This window comes from Rhodnius prolixus, unplaced genomic scaffold (assembly GCF_049639745.1).
Source record: "Rhodnius prolixus isolate KJV_2025 unplaced genomic scaffold, Rpr scaffold_9, whole genome shotgun sequence".
NCBI classification, from domain to species: domain Eukaryota; kingdom Metazoa; phylum Arthropoda; class Insecta; order Hemiptera; family Reduviidae; genus Rhodnius; species Rhodnius prolixus.
The window spans coordinates 23,793,647-23,816,206 of record NW_027411604.1 but is presented as its reverse complement, the minus strand read 5'-3'; the positions used below and the strand labels follow the sequence as shown (position 1 = coordinate 23,816,206).

Here is a 22,560-nt window from a genome sequence, read left to right as displayed (position 1 = left end):
CTCAGTGAAGAATGGAAGTGGGAAAAGTAAGTTGGTTGAAGGGCCAATCAGAAACGAGAATTGTAACTTAAACCACGCCTACTTTCCCATGAATGTCGCACCACGCCCTCTTTGGTCCATAATAAACTGGAATACCCGTATTTTCCATTTTTCTACTCTATTTCTTTTGACAAACGAAAGTAATAGCCAATTTTATTCAAATTAGGATTATTTTTGTTTTTTCTACTGATCGCACACAATAATAGGAAATAAATAACTACTTTTAATAATAATTCATTTCAAAAAGTATAATTTAATAGGTACAGTATAAATTATAATATAAAGAAATTTTGGGAATTTTATCTTTTATAGAAAAAGAGAAAAAAATTGTCAAAGTTGGGTGTTTTTCAACGTTACGCTTTTTCGAGCAGTTTTTGACGATCAACCCTTATACAATTATGCTACCGGACAGTTTTGATATAGGTAATCAGAACACCTGATTTACACAATAAGTAAATTAATAAAAAAAGTAATCAATTATATCTAAAAAATTAGAAACAATGTTTAATAAACAACTTAAGACCATAATAAACAAAATACACACTTGAAAGTTGAAAAAAAAATTAATCGATAAATTATAAAAGTATAAAAAAATAAAATTAAAAATTTAGGAATTCAATATTACATTTCTCTCCTTAAAACAACATACTACGCACCTTTTTAACACCGTACATTGCAATTAACTATTTCAATTCTAACCTGTGCTCTTTTATTAAATAATTATACTTGGTCAAGTATATTAAAATGGCATGTATTTATTTTTGACTGAAATTGCTATTAGTTATTAACTTCTTTTCAATAAATAATTAATCAGATTTCCATTAAACCGTATCTCCTTTTTTTTTGGTATAAATTAAACAAAGAGTAAATAGGTATTTCAAGTTACTGAATCGACGAGATATTAATTTTTTTAAGAACCTTATCACGAGTTATGATTCACTTACGAATCATTATCGCTAAAAAGTATGGTAATAGAGAGAGGGTTTGATAAAGAAAGAGGTGGTAAAAGTGGAAAAGTTTATATATATTTGGAGTAATTAAAAATTATCTCAGTGGTTTTTCAGTTTTTCAGTTTAAAAGGTGCAAATTATGGGCCCAGATAAATTGTGTCCGCTCACCGATAGCGACTTTGATCGTTTCATTCAATGTATCATGGTAGGTGAGCTTTGAATAATCTATTTTATTATTATTGTTATTAATACAGAAAATATTAGCGTTTTCATACAGGCGATAACAATGAAAGCTTTATTAATATGATTTCATTAGATTTTTGTATAACTATCGTGATCTAGATTTATGCGGTTTGTTAATAATATTTTTTTAAGAATAAAAAAAAAAAATTGTGATGAATATTTATGCAGCTGAACTGATCTTATGATTAGAATTTCCTGTATAAAAAGTTTATTCCAAATTCCGCGAGTAATGCCATATTTTATTACTTTATTTACTAAAGCAATACCAAATTCTAGATTGCATTAAACATGTGCGGTATTCAAGTTTATGTTTGCAACAAACCAGTAAATTTACACATGAATAGTCTTTATTATGGACCATTCGTAGACTAGAATAATATGAATACTTAACTATTATGTCCGTGCTTGGCGTAATATAGACTTTACTACACTTACCTTGTATTGCATGTACCCATTTAACTATACAACGAATAAAACCCTAGCATTCAACTAAACGTTTGAATTTACACCTTGTGCTCTGTAATTACGTTTAACATTAAAACCTAGTTGTGCAATGTGTTCTTACACAATAACAAGTACAATTAACATGAATACTTGGTACAGTAGCGATATTAATTGGAATAGTGATGGTAGCATGATGGAGTTCTAAGTCGAAGGTCCTGGGTTCAAAGCGAGGCCTTACTTACTCTCAAATTTTGTCTATTGAAAAGCCTGTACACTGAAGGGCATGCTTACTAACACAGGATAGATAGAACAATGTTCTCAGGTGATCGTTAGTTCTCTGAGAAAGCTCTCGACAAAAGATGGGAATTAGTTCTTCGATATAATTGTTCTTCGATACAATAACATTATAATTGAATTTAGAAATTTAATAGTCTCAAACATGGCCAAATCAAAAATGAATTCATCCATTAATCACTAGCTGATCGCATTTAGCTAATTATTTGGAATTTACTATTGGTAATTATTAGCTGACTTAACTGATGGCAATTAACTTGAGTCTGCCAAATAACAGACCTCGGAAATCAATACTATTTATGGTTAAGATCGTAGTAGTACATACAAATTTCAACTGATATTTATTGACGGGAACAGTCATAAATTAATGATTCAGTGAGATAATTGATAATGTCAGAAACTAAGTGAACATTGAAATCAGGAAATTTGTAGAGAGAGAGATATGTTAATTCATTGTCTAACAAATGTTCTCTTCCGTTTCCCATTTCTTTTTATTTTTTTTAAATTCAACCATTGGACCAATATATGATTTAATTGAACTTATACGCTCTAACAAGGCTGCTGTCATTGGCAGGTGATGTTAACAAAATATTTGGTTGGATTTTCCTATCGTTCTATCTGTATCCTGAAAATTACACAATCGCAATATATTCATCACGATGTAGTAACAAGAGGTTTTATTCTTTTTTGTTCTGCAGCCCTCCGAGGAATCGCTCCTTTTGAATTTAAATTTTAATCAGAAATTTGGTATGTTGGGTGACAACAAAAAAGGCCTCGAAACATTCTCTTATACTTCTTCCAAAAATTATTCATTAAACATAAACTTTTTGTAAAATACTAGCATAGTTGACTAGTAACCGGGGTTCACATTTAATAACGACCCTTCTTTAGGAGGCTTTAGGTATTTGATAGTTAATAATAAAGCCAAAGGCTAGATTGTACATGTTGGGTTGGTCTATTTTGGAAATCAAGAAGTAAAAACCATTGGAAAAAGTGGAAGTTGTTCCCCAATTTCACTGGATTGCTGCTGTTTCTGTATTTAATAGTTAATAATAAAGCCAATGCTAGATTGTACATGTTGGGTCGATCTATTTTGAGTAGCAAGAAGTATAAACCATCGAAAAAGTGGAAGTTGTTCCCTAATTTTACTGGATTGCTGCTGTTTCTGTATTTGATAGTTAATAATAAAGCCAATGCTAGATTGTACATGTTGGGTCGATCTATTTTGAGTAGCAAGAAGTAAAAACCATCAGAAAAAGTGGAAGTTGTTCCCTAATTTTACTGGATTGCTGCTGTTTCTGTATTTGATAGTTAATAATAAAGCCAATGCTAGATTGTACATGTTGGGTCGATCTATTTTGAGTAGCAAGAAGTATAAACCATCGAAAAAGTGGAAGTTGTTCCCTAATTTTACTGGATTGCTGCTGTTTCTGTATTTGATAGTTAATAATAAAGCCAATGCTAGATTGTACATGTTGGGTCGATCTATTTTGAGTAGCAAGAAGTATAAACCATCGAAAAAGTGGAAGTTGTTCCCTAATTTTACTGGATTGCTGCTGTTTCTGTATTTGATAGTTAATAATAAAGCCAATGCTAGATTGTACATGTTGGGTCGATCTATTTTGAGTAGCAAGAAGTATAAACCATCGAAAAAGTGGAAGTTGTTCCCTAATTTTACTGGATTGCTGCTGTTTCTGTATTTGATAGTTAATAATAAAGCCAATGCTAGATTGTACATGTTGGGTCGATCTATTTTGAGTAGCAAGAAGTATAAACCATCGAAAAAGTGGAAGTTGTTCCCTAATTTTACTGGATTGCTGCTGTTTCTGTATTTGATAGTTAATAATAAAGCCAATGCTAGATTGTACATGTTGGGTCGATCTATTTTGGAAAAAAGTAAAAACAATTGGAATACGATTAGTCCTCTATTTATAATGATCTTTTCTTTCCGCTTGTAAGACTTAATTACAACTCGCCAACCAATCGATCCAGCAGTTCTTGTCTTTAGGCAGCTTTTGGCCATTCAATGTTCTCTGAATTCAATAAATAAAATAACACTTTTGCAGAGTTACCATTGGATGATCGACCTCTCTTGTTTTTTACTGTCAGCGTATTTTCTTCTAGAAGTTTTACTACCATGCAGTAAATTTCAGAAAAATAAATACGTATACTTACTTTAGGCGAAAGAGTTCAAAGTACGAGGGTCGTTTGAAAAGTCCGTACAAAGTCAGAGAGATAGCACTACTGGCGCGTATCGAGGTTATGTTTAGTAGTAGCATCTCTTCGAAGAACACACACCAAGTTTCAGCCAGATCGGTCTATTTCTTTGTGTTTGGCATTCGTTTGAATCGAGGAAGTCGAGTGATTTTCAAAAAATGAATGAAAAATAATTTCGTGTGTTGATTAAACACTACTTTATGAAAGGCAAAACGCCTCAGGAGACTAAAGAGAAGCTTGATAATCATTATGGTGACTCTGCACCTTCGATTAGAACAGTTTATAAGTGGTTTCAAAATTTTCGGAGTGGCCATATGGGCACAAGTGACGCTGAACGTTCTGGACGCCCTGTTGAGGTTACTACTCCAGAAATCGTTGATAAAATCCATGATATGGTGATGGATGACAGAAGAGTGAAGGTGCGTGAGATTGCTAGTGCTGTGGGCATCTCGAATGAACGGGTACATAATATTTTGCATCAACATTTGGACATGACAAAGCTATCCGCAAGATGGGTGCCGCGATTGCTCACGCTTGACCAAAAACGAAATCGTGTGAAGTGTTGCAAGGACGGTTTGCAGCTGTTCCAGAAGAATCCGCAGGACTTTAAGCGTCGTTTCGTCACTGTGGTTGAAACATGGATTCATCACTACACTCCTGAGACCAAAGAACAATCTAAACAATGGGTTACCTTGGGGGAATCTGCGCCAAAAAAGGCGAAGACCGTTCCTTCGGCCGGAAAGATTATGGCGACTGTCTTTTGGGATTCGCAAGGAATAATCCTCATCGACTATCTGGAAAAGGGTAAAACTATTACAGGTGCATATTATTCATCGTTATTGGACCGTTTGAAAACCGAGCTGCAAGATAAACGCCCACGATTGGCCCACAAAAAAGTCTTTTTCCATCACGACAACGCACCAGCTCACGCCTCAGCAGTTGTGGTCGCAAAATTAATGGAAATAGGGTTCCAACTCGTTTCACATCCCCCCAGACTTGGCTCCAGACTTGGCTCCCTCGCACTACTATTTGTTCCCCAATATGAAGAAATGGCTGGCGGGAAAAAGATTTTATTCAAACGAGGAGACTTGGACAAATCCTATTATTCGGAAGGGATCAACAAACTAGAGCAGCGTTGGACGAAGTGTATAAGCCTAAAAGGAGACTATGTTGAAAAATAAAAAAGGTTTACCCCTTAAAAAATTAAGTAGTTTTTATTTTTGCACGGACTTTTCAAACGACCCTCGTATGTAGGTTGGTCGGTGAAGTAATGCCTAACTTTTTCAGGTAGGGTTTAATGCCCAACTACTAATTTTGAGGACAAAAGCTCATACTTCACTATTAACATTTTTCTGGAAAAAATTTAAAAACACCACTAATCGTAGTTTGAGGTCAAACACTATTCCAATCTGTATAACATATTTAATTTTCCTTTAGTAAATACAAAATAGGATGAACCGGAGTATTTTATATACCAAATAAGTTTTTTAGGTTAAAAAAAATCATCAAGCTTTCCTAATTTATCAACATATATTAAGGTAATTATTTTAGTTTGCAAAATACCAGACGTTGCTTTGTTGAGCGCTTTATTTCACCTGATGCAGTGCACTTTTGAATAACAGAAATCTCTTTTTGCTAAAAATGTCCCTCTAGGTGATGGCGTACCTTTTTGAGACGTGGGTCAAATTTTGTTCATTTTTTCTTTATTACTAGCTCTTGGGTCACTAATGCCCATTTGCACAAGAGATAAGTTTAAAAATTTTAAACTGAATATTTTCAAAACTAAACATCTTTAAAATTCAGTTGACTTAACGGGTAAAACGGGACGAAACAAGTGCTATGGAAGTCTCTTTTTACAAACATAACTGAACGAAACCATACAAAAGTGTGTTTTATCTGAATAAAAATCTGAATGGTTATTTGCTTTGGGTTGTCGATTTTTTTTTTAACAAACAAAATATGAGTAAAATTATACATTTTATTTGATATTTTGTAAACACTTTTGCTTTATTTCAAATACTACAAAAGCATTTGTCGTCATTTGAGTTTTAGAACTGTAAGGATCAAACTAAAGGTTATAGATAGCATTTAAATAAATTGCTTTTGTGTCATAAATTATCCACACAATTAGAAAATCTAAATCAACCCGAGTAAACAAACAAATGGTTGTCTAGCAACTGTGGGTCAGTGAAAAAACTTGCGTGGGTCAGTGTCTGACTCGCGGGTCATAGGTTCGCCATCACTGCTCTAGGGGACTGTGTATCATATTTCTAATATATATAATTTAAGACTTTCATTAAATTAGTGCTCTTTTATGAAGATTTAATAGTTAACACTTAGCCAACATCCATTTTCTTGCTAGCCTTTACCGTTCGTGTCTTACTGATTATTCTAACATCTTAAATGCATAGGTTTTTACAGGAATAATCTCAAACTTCTTCTCAAGCCTACTCAGAGATGAAATCAACAATTACATGCCCAGTAAGACAATTGTAAAAGGGTTCTTATTCTAATCTGATTTCCTTACAAAATCTTGAAAAGATTCCTTCTCTAGCCGTGATTTTTTTTAAAACTTTTACATTTCTATCCTATTGTCAGGATTTCAGGGTTATTATCTGAATTTCTTTGAAAATAGAATGCATCTTTACAGTTAATATTACTTTTTTTTTGTTTTTTTTGTATGCTGTTCCTTACATCTATTTTTTGTTTTTTTTTTTGCTACCACAGTCTCTCTTCTTTTTAGTTCAAAATTGAACCTTTCTAATCCTTTTGGGACCAACTTACAAAATCTCTTTTCTACAACGATACGTCTGCAATGAGTCTTTTGTAAATGAATAGAATAAATATTTCTGGGATCGAATCCAGCTCCAACTTAGATTTTTCTCTTCCTAGGAGCTTCCAACAGGTCACTAGCCGGAGATGGACTTACCGGATGCTGGCAGTGTACTGTAAAAATGTTTAGGCTCCAATAACCTTGAGTTATTGGACACGTCTTAAATTATCAGAAAAATTAATTATAAATTTCTGTTTCATAATCTTCAATCATAACAGTTCAAACTCATTCGTGGTTTCAATTTATGAAACCTGACACTAACAAGAAATTGTAAATACTAAAACAGAATTTAGAGCAAAATTGAAACAGAATATTTTAAACCATTTTCTTATTCACTTAGCAAATTTTTGTTGTTACAAGTGGAAAATAAATATTACTTTTTATTTAGATTGTTTATAGTGAGGTAATTATACTTTGAAGTATTCACAATTCAATTTTGTGAAAACAATTCAAGTTTGTTTAAATTGAGCTTTTAAATTGAAGAAAACACTCAGAAGATAAATTTAATTAAAAAAATAAAATCGCTTATAAGTTTATTTTCTCTAATATTTACTTTATTAATATGATCAGATAAGAATTACGTATACTTTTGTGTGTCACGAATATATACGAGTATTATATAACTTATTGAAGTATAAAAGCTTAAATTTCAGCCAAACAGCCGTTCAATCTTTAAGCAATATTTTTGAAAAGTTAAGTGCAAAAAACTAAACTGCTAAGGTCCGCAGTGTTGGATAATAGCTTTGGTTTTATCTGTCGAAGCCAAGCATATTTCTTGTATCCCTGACAGGGTGTCCGGACTTGCATCTACTTAATCAGTAATCAGTATAGTGTAGACATTTTGATTTCACTTATGTTACCATCTCGCATTACATTTACTGGACCGAGTCACTCAAATCTTGTTGCACAAATGGAGTGACAAATTCTTAAAATGAGGTTCAAACGTTGTCTTGTTTGAAGAAGGCATCAGTATGATTGTTCAAAAGACCTCATCTACTAGAGTTGAGCATTGGAAAAAGAATCAGAATTGACCTGAACCAAATGCGTAGGATGCTCAATTCTACACTTGCTGAATCGCCAGTTAGCCCTCAAGTAGAAAAACCTAAATAGTACTTTCCGTGCATTATGTTGAAGATAATGATAGCAAGAAGGAGTTAAGACTAAACGATGGTAAAATGTTCGCGTTGACTCTTTAATTACTGCTTTATGCAGCAGTGCAATACATTCATATAGTATATTTTTATTTATATACAGGGTGTTTCAGGGTTAAGTGTCCTAACTGAAAATATGAATTCAGGACCTCAAAACAAGAAAACATTTTCCTCTTGAGGTATGCCCGTGCAATACATTCATATAGTATATTTTTATTTATATACAGGGTGTTTCAGGGTTAAGTGTCCTAACTGAAAATATGAATTCAGGACCTCAAAACAAGAAAACATTTTCCTCTTGAGGTATGCCCGTTAACGCTTTGTTTATGAGATATTCACGTCTAAAGATTTCCATTTTATGAATTATTATTAGGTAGGTTATAATAAAAAAAAATTAATAGCGTCTTCCAACTACTTTATTAATAGAAAATAATGGCAATTAAATGTACGAACATAATAATAAAGAAAATGAGGAATCGGTATCTTTCTTCCAGAGCAGCAATAGCCGAACGACACTGGATTGCTGTTACTGATTTAATTACTCTTCTTCTTAAAGAATGAAGATCATTGACCGGCATTTCATAGACTTTTACGGGCATACCTCCAGAGGAAAATTTTTTCTTGTTTTGAGGTCCTAAATTCATATTTTCAGTTAGGACACTTAACCCTGAAACACCCTGTATATTTATTATTTACAAATAATTTGATTCCCTTCATCTTTATGAAGATCTCGCGTAACAATGGAGATCCACTACGGAGTAAGTTAAAGTAGACTATCCTTTCCGGCTATAGTCTAGAGAAAATAACCAGCTACTATGGAAGTCAAATTTAGAGATTGCATAAATGGAAAAAAATAAATTTTAGACACAGTTAAATTTAATTCAGCTCATGACGTAACGTTAAACGCTAAGAATAATCTGCGAATGGTAATCCAATAGAAACTATCCAATAATAGTACAAATTCGTGGCAAGAGTTTTTGGTAAGTCTCCTAATTTCTCTCGTTAGCTTATTCCCAATGTCAGTTAGAACTAATTTTTTAAAACATGTAAACCTGTATTTTTAAAATTTTTTAAACAACAACCTAAGCAAAAAAATTGAAGACATATTTAATTATTTTAAAAATACAGCAAAGTGTAGCGAGATGTTTTTTTTTTAAAGGAGGGTTTCAAGGTTTATGCGACGTAAGTTGGTCATCATGCTTTTTGGTCATTTGTTGTTCGCTTAATTTTAATGAGATATTTGAGTAAGTTTTAAGGAACATGGAGGAATAAGAACTTGGGCAAGCTTCGAAGAGAATATTTCGAAATTTTTGACACTGATGGTGATGGAGAATTTGCTGATTAAGCGAAAGAAGAAACCCGTTCAGGGCTGTGCCTTACGAACTGACTTTTAACTTAAAACAATCCTTATCAAGGATTTACTGTAATGACTATTCAAGGACTACCACATTAGTTTGTTACAAGAAAAGGAGCGGAGAATGATGGCGCAGACAAACTGTTAAAGTGAAGCTAAAGTCACCTACAAGTTAATTTAAAATGAATGATTTCCAATGATAAATAAAATACTATCTAAGTTTATTAGAAAACATTAATAAACTGATTTAGGCGATGAATAAACAATCGATATTCCGAAATAGTTGAATTTGGGTTTATCAGCTCGTAAACTAATCCACAAGAAGGGTATAACATAATTGTCTTCTGTTACATTTAAACCTTTTTTATTTTTCAACATAGTCTCCTTTTAGGCTTATACACTTCGTCCAACGCTGCTCTAGTTTGTTGATCTCTTCCGAATAATAGGATTTGTCCAAGTCTGAAAAATAGCCATTCGTTTCTGCAATCACCTCCTCGTTTGAATAAAATCTTTTTCCCGCCAGCCATTTCTTCATATTGGGGAACAAATAGTAGTCCGAGGGAGCCAAGTCTGGAGAATAGGGGATGTGAAACGAGTTGGAACCCTATTTCCATTAATTTTGCGACCATAACTGCTGAGGTGTGAGCTGGTGCGTTGTCGTGATGGAAAAGGAATTTTTTGTGGGCCAATCGTGGGCGTTTTTCTTGCAGCTCGGTTTTCAAACGGTCCAATAACGATGAATAATATGCACCTGTAATAGATTTACCCTTTTCCAGATAGTCGATGAGGATTATTCCTTGCGAATCCCAAAAGACAGTCGCCATAATCTTTCCGGCCGAAGGAACGGTCTTCGCCTTTTTTGGCGCAAATTCCCCCTTGGTAACCCATTGTTTAGATTGTTCTTTGGTCTCAGGAGTGTAGTGATGTATCCATGTTTCATCCACAGTGACGAAACGACGCTTAAAGTCCTGCGGATTCTTCGGGAACAGCTGCAAACCGTCCTTGCAACACTTCACACGCTTTCGTTTTTGGTCAAGCGTGTGCAATCGCGGCACCCATCTTGCGTATAGCTTTGTCATGTCCAAATGTTGATGCAAAATATTATGTACCCGGTTATTCGAGATGCCCACAGCACTAGCAATCTCACGCACCTTCACTCTTCTGTCATCCATCACCATATCATGGATTTTATCAATGATTTCTGGAGTAGTAACCTCAACAGGGCGTCCAGAACGTTCAGCGTCACTTGTGCCCATATGGCCACTCCGAAAATTTTGAAACCACTTATAAACTGTTCTAATCGAAGGTGCAGAGTAACCTTAATGTTTATCAAGCTTCTCTTTAGTCTCCTGAGGCGTTTTGCCTTTCATAAAGTAGTGTTTAATCAACACACGAAATTCTTTTTCGTCCATTTTTTGAAAATCACTCGACTTCCTCGATTCAAACGAATGCCAAACACAAAGAAATAGACCGATCTGGCTGAAACTTGGTGTGGGTTCTTCGAAGAGATGCTACTAACTAAACATAACCTCGATACGCGCCAGTAGTGCTATCTCTCTGACTTTGCACGGACTTTTCAAACGACCCTCGTATAGTATGATTGGAGATGTAGAAGGGAGCGTTAACTATTGGTCTTAGAATTTTAGACTGTAAGGTTTGATGGTCGATTTTTTGGCACTTCCGTAGAGTTTAGAGTTGTATTCCGTACGTCCATATTGGAAGTATTGCGGTATATAGTTCGTTTGTTTGTCAGGGTCAGTTTAGAGCGTTTGTCGACTAGTCTTTTAAACATTTTATATCTGAGATGAGGTCTGAGTGAGTCTCGTGTGGCGGTTCCAAGTTAGTCGTTTGTCAAGATGTAGTCCAAGACTTGGTTAGTAATTGGTATAGAAGTACAACATTTTAAAGAGTGGTTAGAAATACTATTGCTTTTTTGGACAGTTGTAACAGAATGTTAGCAGTAATCAGATCATAGCCCGGACTTTTGTTTTTGGGAAGACAGTTGATTATGTCCAAGATGCCTTTAGGAGTGAATAGCTTGGGAGGAGGTGAAAGTTGTAGAGGGATGTCCAGTTCTTTGAGAATATTTTCAGTATAAGTCTTGTACGTCGTGATGAGGAGTGAAGACTGAAGAAAGATGTTCGGCAAAGTACTGGGCTCTCTCTTCGTCGGATTTAGCCCAAGAATTGTTCGAACGTCTTAGTGGATGAGAAGTTTTTCTGTATTTGAGAATTCTTTTGGTTGCTGTCCACAGAGAGACTGACATCAGTTGTAAGAGATTGTGTATATCTCTCCTCACCACTGAAGAAAAAAAAATTAAAAATTAATTAATCAATTATAATTTTAATAATTGATTAAGAGAAAGTTGTATGAGGGTTCACTGTTGATAATTCGTTGTTTATGTAGATATCTTGTAATTTGTGTATTAGTAAAAAATGTATCCTAATATCGCAAAAGAATTCCTGGATAATACATAATAATACAACAGAAGTTCTATTTTGAGCTACAAAATGTCAGAAACGTTTTTAGTTAATACGATTGCAATTAAGAATAAATATGAAGAACTCATATCCGTTAAAAGGCTGGCCTAAATACAGATCAGAGAACAGAAACTTCTATAGCACAACAGAGCGTGTGAGTGATAGGTGGAGTTTGCACGCGTTCACTTACACTTCACAAGAGATAACCATCAAAGGTATATTGTAGACGGGTCATTTAGCCTCAAAAGGATATACCCTATATCCCATAATGTTGTGCCGTAAAACAGAAAGCCTTCCCTTATTTGTCCTCATTGTCTATAGTCACCGCTTTTCTACTAACTTGTACCATTTTATCTTGCCCCAATTCTCTTCAAGTGTTACCTATCACGCAAAAAATAAATTAAAATATAAAAATTATAAAAAAATATTTATTTTTATACAGAGTAATAAATTTAATAAAAATAGATTATTATTGTTTTTCTGTAGGATGAACAAAACGTTTAGGGCTGGTACAAAACTATTATTTGAATTTTATTGATGCAATTTTCTAGTTCTGATTGATCAATTAAACTAAATAACTCAAAATCGCAGGAATCAAAGAACAACTTCCGTACCGCAATGGTGACTGATCAAAATACTACTTAACATACAAGGTGTGGCTATTAAATAGCGAGACTATTGCTGTAAAACATTTTATTTTAAATTTATACATATTTAGTTATTATCACCTTCAATATACACCCCTCCCCTATCCCTACAACGCTCCATGCGAATTTACCATTGTTCGAAACATTGCTGGAAGTCTTTTTCTGTGAGCTCCTGCATGACACGTGCCGCTTTTTCTTTCACAGCTTCAACGGACTGAAATCGTGTTCCTTTTAATGCAGATTTGACTTTGGGGAACAGATAAAAGCCACATGGGGCCGCCAGGCCAGGCGAATAAGGCGGATGGCCTAAAACTGGGATGTTGTACTTGGCTAGAAACGTCTTGCGACAGACAGTGTTGTCTTGATGGAGAACCTATGACTTGTTCTTCCACAAATCGGGTCGTTTTTTTCATTATTCTTTCACAGAGTTGAGCAAGCACCTCACGGTAGTAATGTTGATTAATTATAATCGATATTTTCATCCGTTTTGGATGTGGAAGGGCGACCCGGGCGGTCTTCATCTCCGACGTCTTCTCGGCCATCTTGGAAACGCTTGAACCACCCAAAAACTTGCGGACGTGATAAACATTCATCGCCATAAACTTTTTTTAATAAAAGATAAGTTTCAGTAGCGGTTTTACCCAGTTTCATGTGAAATTTCACGACAATTCGTTGCTCTACTACACGTGTAGTATCATGTTTTCGGCAAAACGAAACTAACACCTCTTACACAAACGACGGTTCTGGTCAGACAGATTTATCTACAAACACGTGAAGCGCTGCAATCGAAAGCTAAGGTTTTACGCTGCACAGCTGTCGGTCATTAGGATTTGGCGCATGCATAGTTCTTCTGTAGCAGCATCAGTCTCGTTATTTAATAGCCATGCCTCGTATGAGTGACTCCGGCTTTAAGATGGAAGGACTGAATTGGATTTAGTATTTATTGTTTCAAGTCTAAAACTCACATTTCAGTGTGCTTAGGAATCTATGCCTCAGTTTTGAAAATGGAGGTTGTGAGGGAGAACCATCTATGTCAACAAATCAAATTCAGGCTAATGCGTGATTTTATAGAGTCTCTACTCATGGACGTGCGATTTTGCATTGTTAGCAATGGCTAACTGGGGCTAATAGACCTTTATGAGAGACCCAGTGACTGTGTGCCACTTAGCCTCATGCCTCTTTCATATATACCACTCTAGTATCCTCATCACCCACTAGATGGGAACCTATATTTCACTGACGAAGAGGTATTTGACCTTTAAACGATTATTTTCTCTACCAGATAAATTATAGTTTAAAAAATAGTTCAATAAGTTCAGCAGTCTTTAAAGGAGTTCAAGGTACAATTATAAATTTTCAAAAATTATTGACGGACTGTGAAAGAATCAATTGCTCACTTGAAATAACATTTTTTAAACTTCTTGGCATTGTATAATACCATATAAATGTTTATTGGTGTGATATTTTAAGCCCGATTGAAAGACTCGGAGATTACTTAACTCTATTACAACTGCGAGGTCCCTAGTTCGATTCAGCGAATAACTAAGCAATTTTACAGTTTTACGTATTGTACTCTTGTCCATTACATCTAAGTAAGTAGTTGAAGGTTTACTGTTGTCTGAATCACAAAAAAATGGAATTATAATGCTCCATTCTTTCAACCTTCAGATCCCAGTAAGGCATTGAATTTTAAATGCTTAACAAAAGACTGAATAATAATTATCACTGTTAGAGAAAAAGTTAAAGCAATATAAAGCTGAAAAGATGAATGCTCTGCGTGATGCCGTACTGTCGCGTGATATCAAAACACTAAAAAAAAAATATGCTGGGTCATATACTTTTGGACTTTGTATTCTCAGCCCGAACATAATTTGCATAAAAAAATGTGTATTGTAATTTTCATTTACTATCTCACTACTTTCTAGTTTTTATTTTTATTTTTAAGTAATTAATGATTTTCAACAATTTTAATTAAATTAATATCTTTAGAGTTTAATACATTGTTTTTTTTTTTGAACTTAATTAGAATTGTTTGGCTAACACAGTGCTGCACTCTGAATTTACACCTTCAAATTAAACATTTTGTAGTAATGGAATTACATTTAATGTTGTTGATTATGGTTTTGTTATTTTTGTAAAGTTTATTATTGGTACATTGGTTAACTGAAACGAAATAATAACATTTAATGAATTATTCAGAGCACTGTTAATATTTAAGTAGGTATGTCAAATTTTCTATTTAATTTAAAAAAACTGTTATAACACAGGACAGAGTTACTCTCTAACTCGGTGTTTCCCAACGTGGGGCCCACGCCCCCCAGGGGGGCAATTTGATAGTTAAGGGGGGCAATTCGAAAATGGACTCGACACGACTTTAACCCTTTTGCTCCGGGCCATTTAAATGCAATGCTAGATATCGCTGCCAAATTTAACAAAAAAAGCAAATTCTTAAATAATTGCGGTAAATAATTATTAGGTATAATTCCGTTTGACGAGACCAAAATATCAACTGGGTGATTGGCGTCGTCAAGTAAACTTCGTCCGTGGTTCACCGCGGAGCGTGCAGTCTGCCGGGGGCAACCCGGACGTTTTAAAAACTCGCTAAACAGCGCAGTTGTTGGCACTTAATTGGCCCATCGCTGCATATCAAATATGCAGTATCAAGAAGAACTCGCAGAATTGCAAAATGATGAGTCAGTTAAAACTTTATTTAATATAAAAGGAGCGATGGCATGGCTTTGTGAGGAAACAGAAATCAAATACCTAAATTCAACCAAATGTGCAAGAAAACTATTGCTACCGTTTCCATCTTCATTTTTAGCTGAATGTGGATTTAGTGCTGTAAATGATTTACTGGTAAAACAAAAGAAATCGGCTGGATATAACACAACGTGGAGACTTGAGACTGCAGCTAACCAAATTGGAACCTTATATAAAATCTCTGTGCAGCAAGGATCTCACTAAATTAAAATAATAAATTAATATAGAAAAATCTGTATTAAAATTATTTGGAATTTGAATTTCAGTTTTTCATTATATGTTTTGAAATTTTACTTACTGTGTTTTGTTAACAATTTCAGAGTGATTTCTTCCTAGAACCTATCATTTATGTTTCTTAAGTGAACGAATCAATTTTTTAATGTTAAAAATTATATATGTTACATAGGGGGGCATAAAAATTTTATAAAGGTTAAGGTGGGGCATGACACAAAAAAGGTTGGGAAACACTGCTCTAACTTCTAGATTCCACAAAATATTCATTAACTTCTATTTTAAATTATCATCCATCATTTATCTGACACTTTTTTACTCTACAATAATTTTTTTTATAAAAACTTACTTAAAGTTTTAAACATAAAAAATATGACTAACAGAAAAAATATCATTTTATTTTAGTTTATAATTTACTGGTAACACCTCTTGACGGAAGTAACGAAGTCATATACAATCCAAAAGTTTCTTATCCACTGGGTTAACATTAAAAACCAGAAGTTATTAGATCATAAAGTATTCCTTACAAGTAAATCTTGCGGTAGGTAACCTAGGAGTCATTGCGCTTCATTCACCTGGTGCTTTAAATGAACTTGAATTCGTCTTCCCAACCAATCTTAGAGAGAAAAATTTACCACCAAGCCGAGGAATCTGGTTCTTGCAAAAGTAATAATCCTGTCCCAAATAGGCGCTTAGTTTCAGTGGACTCATCATGGGCAGCACAGATTATCGATTTGGATAAGGCCCACAATTGATACGCAGCGTGATCACTCAATATCTGGGGGGTAGTTGGTAGAACCAAGAACCAGTTGAAATTAACAAAGCGTTTACTCAGTCTCTTTTAAAAATCCACTGATATTTCTCAGTTCTATATCATCGTTGCGTCGCAATGATCACGGGTTTAGGAGCTATTGTAGTAACCTACTGGTATACTCGTTTCCTAGATTCCCGTTGTGGCCAGATTAAAAGGAAACGTGCTCGGAATTCATTGCTCTCAGTTCTTTAAAAGCAGTATGGCAATAGCTGAAAATTGGTTCTTACTACGAGATCTTACTATTGTCGTTATCCGTGACGATCTAAAATCAATATCAGTAATCCTTTTCACACGATAATTGGACCAAATTTTCTGCCGGAGCAGATGTATCGTGTTAACCCAAAACACAATCCAATTTTTTTCTTTTTCTGGTAATGTTGAATGCTTACCTCATTATTCAAAACTTAAGGACGTGATACTTCATATACGTAATTACCTGACTACATGGATACCTGACTATTATTGGATCGCATGAATCAGAATTACAATTTGAAATACTTCTTGGAGAAATTGGCCAGATAAATCAAATTTTAAATACCATTCAGCAAAGGTTTTCTGAGTTAAAAATAGAAAATCAAGGTCTCTCAACCAGTATTAGTAGTTTAAAGACTGAGATCAAATCTGATTTTAATAGTCTGAAAAATGATTTGAAAATTTTAAATGTTAAAAGTGATAAATTAAGGAAAGAAAATGTGATGTTTGAAAAAAAAATTAATTTATTTGAACTCTTTAATGGTTGATTATGAACAGTTTCGTTATGGTAATAGAGTCAGATTGACCAACATTCCTTACTCTGAAAATGAAAATCTCCTCTGTATTATTAAAGCTATTGGTGAATTTATTGGTTGCTCTATTGATGAAAATGATTTGGACTTTTTCTATCATTTAAAAAGGAAGAGTTTTATGCCAAATCCGCCTATTATCTTAAAATTTGTAAGAAGAGATCTGAAAAATAATTTTTTTAAATTATTTTGGGTGAAAAAAGAATTAATTAATACTAAAATTTTGTCTGGTATTAGTGAGGCGACTTTGAAGCGAATATATATTTCTGACGATATGGGTTCGGAAACTTACAGATTATTCAGTAAAGCAAAGGAGCTGCAGAAATCTGGTAAAGTAAAATACTGTTGGTCCAGAAATGGTAAAATATTGATTCGAAAAGAAGAAGGTCTAAAAGTTGTGTTAATCAAGAGCGAAAGTGATCTGATGAAATATATGGGTATGAAGTTCCTGTTGACTTAGAAGATGGATCTTCCTTAGCAACTGGAGAAGATACAGAAACTGAAGATGTTTTGACTTCTCAAGGGATCGACAGATCAGCCAAAAAGAGAAAACTTAAGAAATCACAATCTGGTCGAATTTTGGGGTTTCTGAAACCAAAGGTGCCTCCTTTAACGGCTACCAGTTGTGCTCAAGATTTATCTACTCCCCCTCCAAAAAAGTAGACTCTGTTAATAGAAATTTTGTGTCAAAAATTAATGTATTATTCAGTTACTAAATCATGAAATTATAAATGTAAGTGATCTTTATTTTGAAGTTTTTGTATTTTATTCTGTTATAAATTTATGTATGTGTATTTATTTTTATATGGGTGAATTAATTATTATTTTTATGTTTATGTAAAAAGTTTATTATTTTTTCTTTCGTTTGGTTATCATGTTTATTGAGGGTATTTTTCCTTATTTTATTTTTCCTTATTACTGATTTTAGCGGAAGCTTTATATTCTTTTAATCATTATAGTTGTTTTCAATTTATTAATTTTCTTCAATACTGTTTATGATTTATTGTTTTTTTTCTAGTTTTGTATGCTTTTTATTAATTTATTTTCTTTTGTGTGAATTTATACACAACTCCATGCTTATTTACAATTGTAATTAAAGCAATAAAAAAAATAATAATCAGAATTACTGAAAAATCAAGTATTTTACCTTAAGCTCGGGGAAAAAAACATGGACTATTGACAAAAAATTTAATTTACAAGTTTCCAATTAATTGAAACCATTTTATTGAGCAATTTTCACATTTTTATCAAAAAAATTTTCGTTTAACTAGGGAAAACAAAGAGTCCTTAACAATGGAATCAATATATTGATCGCGACCAACATTAAAAGAAATAATATTATTTTACAGAACCCTCCTAACAATTTTTGTTTGCTTAATTGCGCAATTCAATTATGTTGAGGTTTTTTCCCTCTTTAAATTGTTTTTCTTAAACTGTTTTGCATTCTGGAATAACAAGATTAAGGCTATAGTGAATTAAGTCTTTTTTCTTCTTTTGTAAACAATCTTTCTCTGTTAAAACAGCTTTCCAAGTTGTTGATTTTCGTTTAAACTAAGGAGAAAAAAAAATTTGTATTAAATCGTACATTTAGTGTTCAGCGGAGTTTATTTTAATGTTTTTTGGCTTGAGGGTTGTAAAAGTGACTAACAAAAACTAATTAAATCACTTACTAATCGACTAACTCGCTTAAGTAACCCTATAATCAAACCAGGATTCGCCCAAGAGAATTTCAAGGGCGGAGCGTTGCTTTCAGGACTAAACATTTTTTTAGTATATTATTAGTTAATTTTTTCATTTATTTTCAACTCCTAAAAACCTTCTAGTTCACCAATAAAATAAAATTCAAAAATTTAAAAGTGAACAATTAAAAATACATATTGTATTTTTTACTTTACTCAACTTGTGCAGCATGTACTGTGCCTTCAAAGATGCCTCCTTTGGCTCGCAAGCCAGGTTAGCCAGGAGGTTATCAACTGCTCTCCGTATTTGAGGAGGCACCTTTAAAGTCACAGTACATGCTGCACAAGTTGAGTAAAGTGCATTATTTGATAAATTAAGGAATAAGTTTGATCCTTTACATGAAAGAAATTGATCACTTAAAATATGTGGCAGGAGGTTTCCAATTTTTTTGGTAATTAAACGCAACTCTCCCAAAATTACCAAATAATTATTAAATCTTCTTGTTTGTAACAGATGTAAAATTAATTTTTAGTCATTTTGTGTATGCTTGAGAACATCTGAAACTCTTAACATTTGATTTTTCTTAGAAAAATCCCTCGGAAAACGACTTATTTCCCGATATTAAGAAAAATACTAGCTTTACTGCCTTGGCAATATTTTTAGTAGAAAGGGGATGAAAAATACATAAAAATGACCTATCGCGTGCTCTTCTTTCTCTTTGATAACAAGTTAAAAAATAGAAATATGATTAATAAATAGCAGATTTTGAAATGGCATTGCACCTTTAATTTTGAAGATATCGAATTGCGGTTTCCGGTTTCTTTCATAAATTTTTATACTCTTTAAAACTGTGTATATGAAAATGGGGGTCAACTGCGAACCCTTACTTTTGGCCGCGCGTCAACTGCGTATGCGGACAGGAATCTAAAATCTCTACCATTTTTTGCTCAGATCAACCGTATAAGTATGAAATGCATTTGAGCCGTCTTAAAATGAACACCCTGTATTTTTGGCAAATAAAAAAATTAACCTATTAATCCAAGAATTAATTTAGCACAGAATCTTAAAATAATTACTGATTAGTTTTTCAAGATAATTACTAACCACCAAATCGATACTAATTTTGGGATTTTCCGCAAAATTGATCACAAAAATCATTAAATGACTTAAAGTTCTTCTAATGAAGTTTGTAAAGAAGTATTTTTACTTAAAGTTTGAAGTAATATTTTAACTAAACTCCTTTTTTTTGTTCAATTTAACGTTCAACTAGAAAAGTTTTAACTCTAATACTGAAAAAGTTTAGCTTTTCTGTTGAAAAAGTCTTTCTTTTATATTTAAAAATATAGGGATAGATACCCTAGAGAGCATGCCTAGATAAAATGTTGTCTTGCACGCAGGGAAGTGATAATGTGTGTTCCCGAAAGTCTGCTAAGTACGATTGAAGGCTTTATTGGATCAGTTTGATGAGTCTAGCCTGTTAGGGATATCTGACCCTGAAGTTTTTTCAGCAATGATTTCTCCAACTTTGGAAAAATATAAACACTTGTAAATCAGGATTTGGATAGATTACATAGCTCCACTTGTACTCTTTACCCTCAGCTATACAACAATAGTTCAATCCCACAACAATATCTTCTTACTCATTACCCATATCGTATACACGTTTATTTGCTCAACTTAGAACTATTAATAAATACATATTTTCATTAAAATTAAAAAATATCACGTACAGAATAGGTTTAAACAATAAATGCCTTTTATGTGGCAATGTTCTAAAAGAGGATTTGTACCATATATTCATGGTTTGTCCTGCATATTTTAGTATCAGAGAAAAGTATAAGAACAGGGCTTCTTTCAGTTTACCTATTGTGTTAACTCAGTGCAGTAGAGTTGTAATGAAAACTGTACTCTGTTATCTGTGTGAATGTTTCACTTTAAGAGAGGAGTGAATAAGTTAAAAAATTAATTTATGTTTTGTATTTCATTACTTCTTTAATTATTTCCGCTTTATTTATCTTTATACTTATTTTCAAAAACTTAAAAATACCATGAACTATTTTTTTGAACCTATTTCAATGACCATAATTCGAAGTGTTTCTTTCAGTTATTTGAGCTTATGCTTGGATATATTTGTATTAATTTATGCTTTATCCAACTGTATTTAAAACAGGACGTGAGTCCTATAAATCAAATGAATAAATTATATTTAAAAATATAAATATATGATGAAATAAGTGATTAAATTATACAAATCTGAAATGCCCCTAATTATTCAGTTAGTTTTTGTGATATTTTAACGATTTATTGCGTTTTGAAAATAGCGTCTTTAAAATGAACTTGACAATATTGAAATTATCTGTATAAATGTAAAGTAAATTTAATTACTCTTAATAAGAGAAAGTATTGGGCGTTTACTCACAGATTTTTATGAAAGAGATGAGTTTTGTTTTTGTTTGTATTCGAATGGCATGGTGGTTTCCATCTTGGCATCAAATCTGGAAACTTTTGAAAAAAGGCGCTTCATCTTTGTGAAAACGTTTGGCGATTTGACGTCAATTTTTCACAAATTATGCCGTCTAAAAAAAAGGAAAGGTCAACAAGTAAGCGACTTACTTACTACGATTTTTTTTTTTAATAACTCATAGTAAAAGTAAATATCATCGATTAAATATTTTACAAAATTGCTATGGTCCCATTAAAAGTCAATGAAAGCGACAATAAGACATCATAACATGGCTGTAAATTGTTAATGGAATTCTTTGATGAACATTATTAGTCTGTGACTGTTAGACATTAACTTTTATTGGTTTTAAAAAGTTCATTTCCATTGATTGCACGTGTTTACTAACAATTTACAATTTCCTTACAGAGCAAAGAACGTGTAAAGGACAAGAAAGAGCAAATTCCCTTTAGGCACGGTATATAAGGAAAATTATCTGCTCGCATGTGCTGTGCTCGTCCTTTACCTAGTTTGTTAAATTGATTGGAAAATAATTTTTATGTCTAGTGGCCTTTGTTCTCTGTGGATATTTCTGTCTTTAGACTGTCTATCTCTGTAAGAACAAATCGAATGAGTAAGTACCAGCGAGTGAAAGATAGTGTGAGACAACATGCAGAGTGTGCTTATTAGGGAGTGTCTTCACTTAGTGATGTAGTAGATGAGGCTGTAGTACTCTGCGGAAGGTACAATCGATTTTACCTAGGTCCAGTGGACTTGGAGGTACAACCACTTCCTAACCTTCCTAACCTAACAGCGATAATGATGGAAAAGTGGCACTTCAAAGGGAAATATAGCAGTCCTTCAAATCTATTTTACATATAGGACACAAATAAAAGTGAGAGGCTATTGTAAGTAAGAATACTTGTTTAACAACTTCATGTAACTTCCACTTTCCTAAAATTCAAATCAGTAACTGTACCGTAACCTTTTGGAAAGATCGTCTCTTATTATGTTAAAATAATTAACTAAAAATCATTAATTATTTGAATGTTTCAGAGATTTCTCTAAAAAAGGTTTGGTACGATCTTTGTTACATTTCATTGGAGAAATAATGATTAAAAAAAAATTAAGTACTAGTAAACGTAATTCACTACTAGCAATAAAGATTCATATTACAGTCATTTTGTTCAATTAATTTATG

At 33.2% G+C, this 22,560-nt stretch overlaps 1 protein-coding gene across 8 annotated transcripts in view; it reads left to right on the top strand.

Moving 5' to 3' along the window:
• Nucleotides 1–22,560, top strand: part of LOC141454141 (adenylyl cyclase 78C-like) — a 252,026-nt gene that overhangs the window by 34,170 nt on the left and 195,296 nt on the right. For 2 of the 8 annotated variants that reach the window (XR_012458475.1, XM_074128043.1), the window contains exon 1: nt 1,098–1,194. The exons of 2 other annotated variants lie outside the window; for them this stretch is intronic. Coding sequence is in view for 4 of the 6 variants with exons in the window: in XM_074128043.1 (XP_073984144.1) it covers nt 1,129–1,194 (66 nt within the window). In the remaining 2 variants the exon portion in view is untranslated. Of the gene's footprint in view, nt 1–1,097; nt 1,195–22,560 lie in introns of those variants that run through there. 4 more of the 8 variants (XR_012458474.1, XM_074128044.1, XM_074128039.1 and 1 more) reach the window with 2 other exon arrangements.